Source organism: Parasteatoda tepidariorum, chromosome 4 (genome assembly GCF_043381705.1).
Source record: "Parasteatoda tepidariorum isolate YZ-2023 chromosome 4, CAS_Ptep_4.0, whole genome shotgun sequence".
Taxonomy (NCBI): Eukaryota; Metazoa; Arthropoda; class Arachnida; order Araneae; family Theridiidae; genus Parasteatoda; species Parasteatoda tepidariorum.
Window position 1 is genome coordinate 75,401,765 of NC_092207.1, and position 10,731 is coordinate 75,412,495.

Here is a 10,731-nt window from a genome sequence, read left to right on the forward strand (position 1 = left end):
TATATATATATTTTAGTATATAATACAAGTAAAAATATTTTTTTATTAAATATTAATACATAATTTGTTTAAGTAAAGGTAGTTTTTTTTTATCAGCAAATAAATTAAATGAATATGAAGAAATGTATTTAAAAGTACAAAAAGATTTATCTGTCTTAACCTTTACTTTAACCTTTCTTAAAACCTTCATTTCATTGTTTTTTGACAGATAATTTACAATTAATATCGAAACAAAGCCCGCATGGTTTCTTTAAGTTCAAACTGACCTATTTTTATGTAAATACCAGGAAACAGAATTATCATAAAATAAGAATATTTCATACCTTTCAAATTCGTAAAAACGTTGTTTTTAATAATAAAATAACAGTTTTTATTAAAACTGTTGTCAAGTATTTTACATAATTATTGATTTTATATTAATACTAAGATTTTTTTTTTAATAACGGGATTCACTGAACCTTCGTTCTTCACCTTAGAAGATGTGCCGGAAGTGTTGCTCATTTAGCGTTACCCGGTGGGCACCTGTGAACCAAAGTTACAAAGGCGAGAAACATTACCCACGCCACACTGCCACAGATACCCACTCAACGGGCTAGCCATATTCACAAATTAAACAACAGATGACAATACACACAGAAACATCCAACCCCTGAGTGGGATTCGAACCCGGAGCCTTATACCAGAAGCCTTTGGCTTCGCACTCAAAATTGGATCAGCTGTTCAACGGCGATTATTATTAGTTATACAATACGGCAGTTTTACTAAAAAATTTTCCGTATAATTTACGAAATAGGTAGCTAGTTTTATTCAAAAAGTACTCTTTAAAAAAGCTTTTTTTGTCAGTCAGTACTTTTCTTAGATAAAAAGTAACAAATAAAGAATGTTAACAGTATTGCATAAAGAACAATAAAGTAAGATATGCCAAAATTAAAAGATTTTGATAATAAAAAAATTTTCACTTCATAAAACACATTTTTTTCATACATTTAAACAACGTTCTGTTTATAAATTTAAAAACTATCATGCTGGCATGAAAGTATGAAAAAAAAAATTAGTTTGGAAAATCACAAAACAATATTTTAAAATAAGAGACAAAGTTTTACTTAGTTTCTTTTTTTTTCGATATTGCAACAAATCTCAAAAAATCTGATTTAAAATACAAATGTACCATGAAAATATATTTTTAATTGGAATTTACTTTGAACAAAAGAAAAGAATCAGCAACTATTCTCTTCACGTATGAAAAGTTAAATGGTTTTCAAAGACATGCCACATAAAACATTTATTTTAACCGGCAATTGCAGATTTTTTGACCATAAATAAACCAAAATTCCGTTTCTGTATTGAGATTAACCACATTCTTTAAGTTTATTAAATGCTCTATCTTAAGAACTCCATAAATTTCTCGTTAGGCTTTAAATTACGTGCACCTTTTTTTTAGAACTAAAAGTTGCTTGAGTAGAAATATACGGGTTTGTTAAATCTAAGCAATATTTATTGCGAAAACTAATTGAGATGTTTCACTTATTTATAGGTTTTCTCAATACAAAAGTGGGTTGATCCTTATAAATAAAATAAATGTTTTAAATAAATTTAAATAAAATAAGAAAAGTCTTATTTTATCCACAAATGTAACTATTTATTTTAAGGAAATAAAATTAGCTCTTTAATAAGGTTTCTTAAATATCTTAACATTAAGCCTTCTTTAATTAAAAAAAGAATAACACCCATTAATCCGCATGGTAAAACTTTATGTTCTACTAAATTACAGCACTTTTTTTCCTATGGTTTCTAATGTTTAGCTGCCAATGAGCTAAATTATAGCTCTGATCGTAACATTCTGTTCAATTTTATTTTAAACTTACGCTTAAGATAAATTTTATAGCAGAATAAAATATAAGCTTTAAGAGTTTTCTACACAGAGAAAATCGTATGGTAAAAACTACCAGAATGTAATAAACTTTACTGTGTTTCAAGCTCTTAGGTAACACCAAAAAGCTCTTTAATTTTTACCTTTTTCAGTGCTTCGATAACAATTGTGGTAATATTAGCTATAAATATGTTGTTCTTTTAATATGCGATGAAATTTAGTAAATATGGTAAAATTTGATCATAATATGTACCCAGCTGCAAGAATCTAAGTTACTTTCTCAGGTGGGCTCAGTTGGGGCGATTAAGCTCTGGTTGTTTAACTGGTCAATGTTTTTCTAACAGTTAACGCTTTGAATACTATATTATTTACGGTTATTTGACTGTTTTGTTTGAATATGGTATAATAACAATTAAATAAATTGTCATTTAACCATTTTTTCCGAGAAATTTCTAACAGTGTGTTATTTAAGCGCATTTTTTTCCTATTACTTTGATGAGAAATCCATGTTCTCATTTTGATTTTAAATACTATATACTTCAAATTGTTTAATGATTTCATAGCTTTTGAGCTCTTAAATTACTCGCAAAGTATTTTTTCGTGACTTTCTTTTAATAAATATTATTATAGGGGAGAATCGGGTAGCCCCGCCCACTATTGCTCATACTTCTGTATAATATTGAGTAATAATCAATATTTTTGTATGTCTCTATTGTTTTATCATCTAATTAAATAATGCAAAAAGAATAAACCAAAAATAGAATAGTTTAGCTTAAAAAAATAGAAATTTAAAAAATTTGACTACTGTATTCAACATATTTTCAAAACTATTGTTTACCATGTTACCAGCTGCATAAATACTGGAAACTTTGAAAATAATCCTTTTTTAATATAACAATTAATGTCCAATGGCCGATTGACTTGAAAAAATATTCTATACATATGAAATTGACAGTGGGCGGGGGTACCCGACACTCCCCTAAGTATTTTTAAACCAATATAAGTTTATGATTAATTTAGAATATTTTTTTGCGAATCTTAGGAGAAACCCTTTTACTTTATTTCTGAAGAGGGAAAACCGGAAGGAATTGAATATCAGCTTATAAAAACTTTAAGAGAAAAACTGAACTTCAAGTAAGATAATGTGAACTATTGAATATTTTAAAAATCTCAAATAGCGTTAACACTTTATTGTACAATAATCATATACTATTATCAAAAGTTTTGCATTTAAGAGATATTAAAAAAAGATTCATATTCCAAATTTTTAAGTTTAAAAAGATGACAGTTTCATTTAATTCACCGATTTTTGTTTTCAACGTTAGAACTAGCGATAAATCCCTTGAATATTCAAAACAACCTCATTGAGCAAACATTATACATTTAAACTTTAATGTTGCTATACAATTGGGAGCTTGTAAAAAACTGTCCAGAGCCTTTCTTGTGCTGCTGTCTTGTGAAAACTTGATATTAGTAAAGTACCTATGTTAAAACAATAATAAGGAACAGTTTGATGTTAATGTCAATTTCTGATTAAAAAATAATGCGATGTATTACTATATTGTCTCAAGTCTCTCATATTTTTGATGGTTTTACATTGAGACCCCAAAAAAATTTCGTCGAAACTAAATGAGGTCACAACTTCAACAAACAACAAGCTCCATTCCTGAGAATTATTAGCATACCAGCTATTTTCTGTTTGTTCTCTTTTGTTCAGTTTGCAGAGACTATTAAAACAATTTTAATAATTATTAAAGTGATATTAATATTTTTTTATTATTTTTTGCTTATTTATTATTTATTTACTTTTAGCAATTTATCTAGTGCCACTTTAAATAGAAATTTATAAGCGACGAATAACAAGAACAATTTATCTAATGCCACTTTAACTGGAAACTGATAAGCACAGAATAACAAGAACAAAATTAATCAACTAATTCAACTAAAATAAAAATATATTTACTAAACAACAGCTAATTTATGACTTCGCTTTTTAAAAAAAAATTCTTTTTCTTGTACTGCGCGACTACTTTCATTATTATACAAACAATTGAATACCTGATAATATAAAAATTTCATTCGCTTCAAAAATAATTAAACTTGAAAAGAGTCGGCATGCTTAAAGCAATCAAAAACAGACACCCATTCTCAAGACCCACCGAATGAGGAAAATAAAATAAATTTTATTCGCTTAAAATGCTATTGTTAATAAATATTGTTTGACTTAAATTAATTTTGTTAACATATCTAGAAATTATTTTAAAACCAAAAGGTTTAGGATATTAGCAATTTTGTATCCAACAGACGAAAAAAACCGCACTGCAACAACTGCATTTTTGAATTAGAATACCTTTTTTTTTTGTACAGAACAAAAGAAACGTCGTAAAAATTTGCTCCAGTGAAAAAAATTTATATTTAAGCATTTTTACAACTCCTATATTTTAAAATGAAAGTAATACCTCTCTGTGCGTACCCGTATGTTTTGAAATCTTAAAAATTCTTATAATTTTTGCCAAAAAACCAAGAAGTTGTGTGAACTTTTAAAAGTAATTATCCCTTTAAATATTAGCTATAGAAATATATTACCTTCTCATTAACATGAAATTAATAAAATTTGGTCGATTTTTTTTTTTTTTTCATTTACTCCCTTCATAAAGGAAACACTTCTCTCCGGGAGAAAAAGGAAAACTTATATTTACACTAAAATATGATAAATCGTGTAATTAGTATTTTCTCGTTGCTTGAGTTTTAAATGAGATTCGTCCATATTTTTTATATAAATTTCACATTTATAGTTATAATAGATTCTTGGGAGTCGTAATTAAAAAAATGTTGGGTAGGGAAATCATGAAAAATGCAAATTTTGCAAATTTTATTAATATTTTAATTAAAAATAAGAAGAATCGTCTTTAAAAAAACATGAAAGTTTAAAATAAAATTTGTCTTACTATCGAAAAAAAAATTCTAGGAGGAAAAAAAATATTCTTTATGATCAATATTGAAAAAGTAATTATAGGATTAAAAAATTCATGATTATATTAAAAAAAAGAACTTCTGAGCTCAAAATTTCTTCATGATTACGATGGAAAAAGAAATTTTAAAATGAAAAAAAAAAATCTTCATAATTAGCATGGAAAAAAATCCTTCGTAATTACAACGCAAAAAGAAATTATAGGGTAAAAATTAATTCCCCATAATTGTGGTGAAAAAGAAAATCGAGGATTAAAAAAAAATTTCATGATTTCAATGCAAAATTTAATTCTAAAATCTTTATGATTACAATGTAAAAAGAAATTCGAGGATAAAGAAATTCATCGTGATTCCGATGGAAAAAGTCATTCTATGAATAAAAAAATTCATCATAATTCCAATGGAAAAAGAAATTCGAGGATTAAAAAAAAATTCTCGTAATTCCGACGAAAAAAGACATTCTAGAAATAAAAAAAATCTTCATAATTCCGATGGAAAAAGTGATTCTAGGATGGAAAAAAAATCCATGATTACCATCCAAAATTAAATTCTAAATCTTTATGATTACAATGAAAAAAAAATTTTCGAAAATGAAAAAAATATATATACATGATTACGTGGGGGAAAAAAACTTCTTTATTTAAACTTTTCACTGATCAGAAATATCTTAAATATTATCAAATATTGGTTTTAACATTTTTTAGTTGATAACCAAATTAAAATATATGAGTGATTTTTAGGATAGAGGACTAAAATTGCATCTCCTACCCGTTATCCAGGATCTGAACACAAGCGATTCTGGAATTACTAAAAACACCCACGGGCACACTCTTTTAATTTTTTTATTTTAGACTACTGCTCGTCTTCAGAATCTGAAAAGAAAAAAAAAATCCTTATTTATAGTGTCACCTTTTCACCAAGAAATGTAAATTTATTAAGCTTTATAAATCTTATCTACAAAGGTCAAAGCTATTAAACCAGTTTTTAACTACATGCTTGTCAGGAAATGATAAATTATGTTTAAATGAACATCAGAAGCGAATGTCGGTGTTTAAGTCGATGAAACAGAAATCTTTTCTTCAATGCTTGAATATAGGAACATTTTGTCATAACGTTTTACAAAAATATTACAATTTATTTGTATTAAACGTTATGAAATGACATATTACACTTATATTAAACGAAAAACTTAAATCTTGTTATGATTCTGTTATGACAAATAAAATAAATCTAATTCGCTTCATGAGCATTAAAAAAATTAGACCCTAATGTATAATTGTCAAACAATGAGTAGCATAAATAAATATAATCTAGAACAAGTCACTCATTTCTGTAAATACAATTTAGAAATGGACAAATCTGAAGATAAAGAATCACCCTATTATTCACATTTCCTGTAATAAGCATTTTAAAAATATCCGGGACACATTTTTAATTTTTTTTCAAAAATACATACACTTTTTTAATTATTTTTATGCTGCTATATTGTACAATAAAAATAGGAAAGGTTTTAATAAAACTTCCACTATTAAGGTCAGTGTGTCTAAGTGCAACAATGTTCAGTTACATTAATTCATAATTAAAGATTTATCTGCAAATGTAATAGTATGAAAATTTCGTGTTTCTGGAGCAAATCCCAATTCCTCTGTAGTTTTTCCGCAGCAAAACAAAGTGCAACGTTAAGTTAAAACAAAAACATCGGCGGCTATTCTTATGATTTTTTAATTATAGATTTTAACAACGTTATTTTAATTTTTTCCAGAATTGATATCATCAAACGCAGAGATCAGGACACGGGACGTGAGTTGCCAAATGGAAGCTGGACAGGATATATTGGTCTCGTTCAACGTGGTGTAGGTAACAATATTTAAATTTCAATAAATATGAAGAACTAGGGGTGTTATATGAAGAACTAGCCAAATTGTTCCAGAGAGCCTTTTCAATGAAAAACACAGCGAAATTTATGTAAATGATTCAAATTTTTGTTTTGTAAACACAACTGGGAAAATTTCGGCGGTTGTGTACTTCGGTGAACTACACTAAGTTCAAATTTGCTGCACCGTTGTTGTGAAGCTACACGGAGAAGAAAAATTCTTGCAAAATTACCTTAAGAAAATAAATCTGGTTAGTAAAACCAAAATATACAGTATTTAAACCATTCATTTGGAATATTTTCAATTCATACGGTAACGGTTTACGAAAGCTCTGGTTCTCAAAATTATAGTTCATGTTACCACACATTTAGTAAAACATACAAAACTGAAAAGTAAATTTAACCAAATAAATAGTTTTTATGTCATGATCTTAGATATTTTAATTTTACCACGTTTACCAAATTTTAACACATTTACTGAATTTTACCACATTTATTAAATTTTTCACGTGTCTATTTTGTTTTTGTTTAACCCAGAGGTCGCCAAAGTGGTCTATATAGACCCCCAGGGGTCTATTCCGCAAAAGCGGGGGTCGATCTGAGACAGAGAGTCGAATGGGGGTTGATTCGAATAGGATGTGTCGATTGGGGGTCGAAGAAAAAACAGCTCTTAATATGCAAGTCACAGATACGTAATTTATGTGATTTGCGTATTAAGAACTGTTGTATGTAAAATTTGTGAATTTTTTTGTAATTGACTTAATATCAGTTTCTTTATAAAACAAAAAATAATAAACATATATTTATTCGGGTGAAGCAAGCTGGCTTATAAGTCATATGCCTATGTGCGCTTGTTCAAATGTCATATGTGACGAGTATTGATGTTAAAAACAAAAATATCATATGCAGTTTCAGCTATCTTTGCAAACTGTGAAGAATGTTGAATATTTGCAGTGTCATTATTAACACTTTTACAGTTTTTGATAATTAGTTATTGTTTTGATAAAACCATTCGTTTAGTTTAGATATCAATTTTAATTATCAATACATGTAAAAAAGAAGGTAAGCATTAATAATATGGATTAGTACAGCCCGAGACAAAACTGCAAGATGAGCTTGTTGAATTATTATCGGATCTTGAAGCAAAGACGCTTTTTAAAAATTTAACAATAAGCAAATTTTGGACAAATATAAATATAATGCAAAAATATGTAAAACTTTACGAAATAGCTCAGCCATTTATGCTAGAATTTACAAGTTCCTATAAGGTTGAAGCCGGTTTCAGTTACGCAAATTCAATCTTAACTAAGTACAGAAATATATGTGGAGTTTTGAGGGAATTTAAGATTAAAATTGACCAATTTTGAACCCACTATAGCGAACTTTGCAAAAAAACACTAGGCACACCCATCTCATTGATTCAGAAGCAATAAATCTGTAGTAACTTTACTAATTTTCTCATAAAACTATTGTTACACAATGTACTATTACTTTAATAAATGTTTAAAGTCATAAAATAAATGTATAAACACAGTATCTAATAGTTTTATTTTAATTAACTGAAAATTAATTTTATGGGGGTCGATGGAGATTTCAAAAATTATATAGGGGTCGATGTTCAAAAAGTTTGACGACCCATGGTTTAACCTAACAACAAGGAGAAAAAACTTCTGCCAAAATTAAGGTGCTGTATTGAAATAAAATTTCTGGTAAAAAAAACGTAATTCTGGTTAATAGATGCAAAATATACTGTATTTAAACTATTCATTCATAACTATAATGTTCATATCGTAAAGGTTTAAGGAAAATTTAGGTTTTCAAAATTTTAGTTTTTTACTATCGCACATTTAGTACAAAATACATAACTAAAAAACAAATTTAACCGAATAAATGACTTTTATGCAATTTTCTAAGATGCCATGATAAATTACATAGACGCAAACATTTACTCTTTCTGAATAAATAAACATTTTTTCCGCGAATCATTCCTTTTTAACTTCAAAATAGAACGATAGGGTAGTTATAATTTGGAAAATGTAATTTCAATTAAATAATAAGAAATTAAATAGTAAGAAATTAAATAAGAATAAATTAAATAAGAAGTTTAATTGTAAGAATTTAAATGATTAGCAATTGAATTGTAAGAAATAATAGTTAACTATAAAATTGTATTTTAAACATAAAATGGTTTCAGATAAATGAGTTCTAATAAATGTGGAGAATTGTTTTAGTGCTTCAAAAGATCTGGTAAAATACACAAAAAGAGAAATAAACATTTTTTTTGGGGGGGAGACTCAAATTTTAAAATGCACTCATCACCTCTCAAACAATTGGGACTAAATTTTCGTACTACAAAAATTCTCATATTTTAAAGTTAAAAAGATATGAACTTTTCCTTCTGGTAAAAAAAGTGCTTTAATTCCTAAGAAATTAGCTTTTGTGTTTTATTTCATAACTTAAAATATTGTCTGCAGAAATTAACCAGAATATTTGTGATTAAGCCTTGGAATCATTAAGACTACATCATATTATTTGCAAACCATTCAATAGATCAAAAATTAATATAGTTTTGGGAATTATACATTTAACAATTTAAAACAATAAATAACGGGGTAAAAATAGTGTGTAAAAAAATTTATACTATTCTTCAGAAACGAAATCTAAAGATAAAAAAAAAATCGTTAGATTAGGCATCATCGAAATTGTCACAATGAGAGATCACGTCTTATCTCTAGAAAAAAAAGGAAGAAACACTTTCTCACTACCAAATTTCACCAATGACACTTGTTCACTTGACAAAGTATGTGACTTTCCTTAATTACTATCAGATGTTGTATCAACATACATTTTTAACAATCAACATTCAAAACAACAATGGAAGATCAATCACGACTTGTAGATTTACAGAAGTATGGAATTTGATAGGCTTTTTTCTAATTTTCTTATCCAAAATTATTGTTTCCAGTACGAAATGTTACAATAATTTGATCGTTGTTTTTATAGCTACTTCTGTTTTCATACTACATTTGTTTTTGCTACTGAGAAAGGCAAAACCAATAATACTAACATTTATTTTTTAACATTTTGCAAATTATAAATTTGAAGTAAACAAAATCCTACAAACAATACGAATAGACAAAAACGCAATTTTTATTTCCCTTTTTCCTGTTACTTCTGTGTGTGACAAATTAACTTACATGCGTCTAACCCTCATACGAACCTAAATTAAAAACAAGATATACTAAAAAATATTTATTATAGGGCGCTGTCTTTATACATTTGTGCTTAAATTCTTTTGCAATAGAAGAAAAGACAAAGGTGTTATAAAATGAGGTAAAATAAGTTCGGAGGGCAATCGCAGAAAGTAAGATCGGCTTTGAAGGAAAGCAACTTTCTTAAAGATGAAAAGCATTTGTAGCGTAAATCTTTTTAATGTATAAAAATTTACTATACATCGCCTATTTGTTTTACCCCAAAAAATATGAGAAAGTTATAAATTAATTACTGATTTCAATAATTTTATATCTAGATAAAAAAGAAACCCAAACATCGAATTATTTTATTAAATAATTCTTCTAAATATTTGAAAAGTTTGTCTGTTTTAATGATAGTCTCTTATTTTCTGTCATGTATTACTGATAATACACTGGTCGACAAAATTAAGAGATGGAAGACATTTTCCCAAATATCTCAAAAAATACTGAATATAAATAAATGAAATTTGGTGTGGATATAGCTTATTCCATTATAATAAAGTATGCAAAACAAAAATGAAAGTACCATTCACTGCAAGACCTATTGCCAATAAATCCAATGTAGTCTAAACTTAAGGATAAAAGATGACAATAAAAGTGAGGCTTGTACAGTGTGTGTTGGCTCTAGTATGGTGTATGGTCACCCCTGATTGACAGACAGCATGCACAACGAGTATGCATGCTGTTAATAAGGGAGTTAAGGAGGACTTGTGGAAGACCCTCCCATTCTTCCACCAGAGCAATTTTTAACTCCAGAATGGTTC

General features: G+C 27.4%; 1 protein-coding gene across 1 annotated transcript in view; it reads left to right on the top strand.

Moving 5' to 3' along the window:
* LOC122270903 (glutamate receptor ionotropic, delta-2) overlaps positions 1-10,731 on the top strand; it is a 37,318-nt gene that overhangs the window by 8,171 nt on the left and 18,416 nt on the right. The window contains exon 3 of the mRNA XM_043050181.2: positions 2,913-3,004. Coding sequence (XP_042906115.2) covers positions 2,913-3,004 — 92 coding nt within the window. The remainder of the gene's footprint in view (positions 1-2,912; positions 3,005-10,731) is intronic.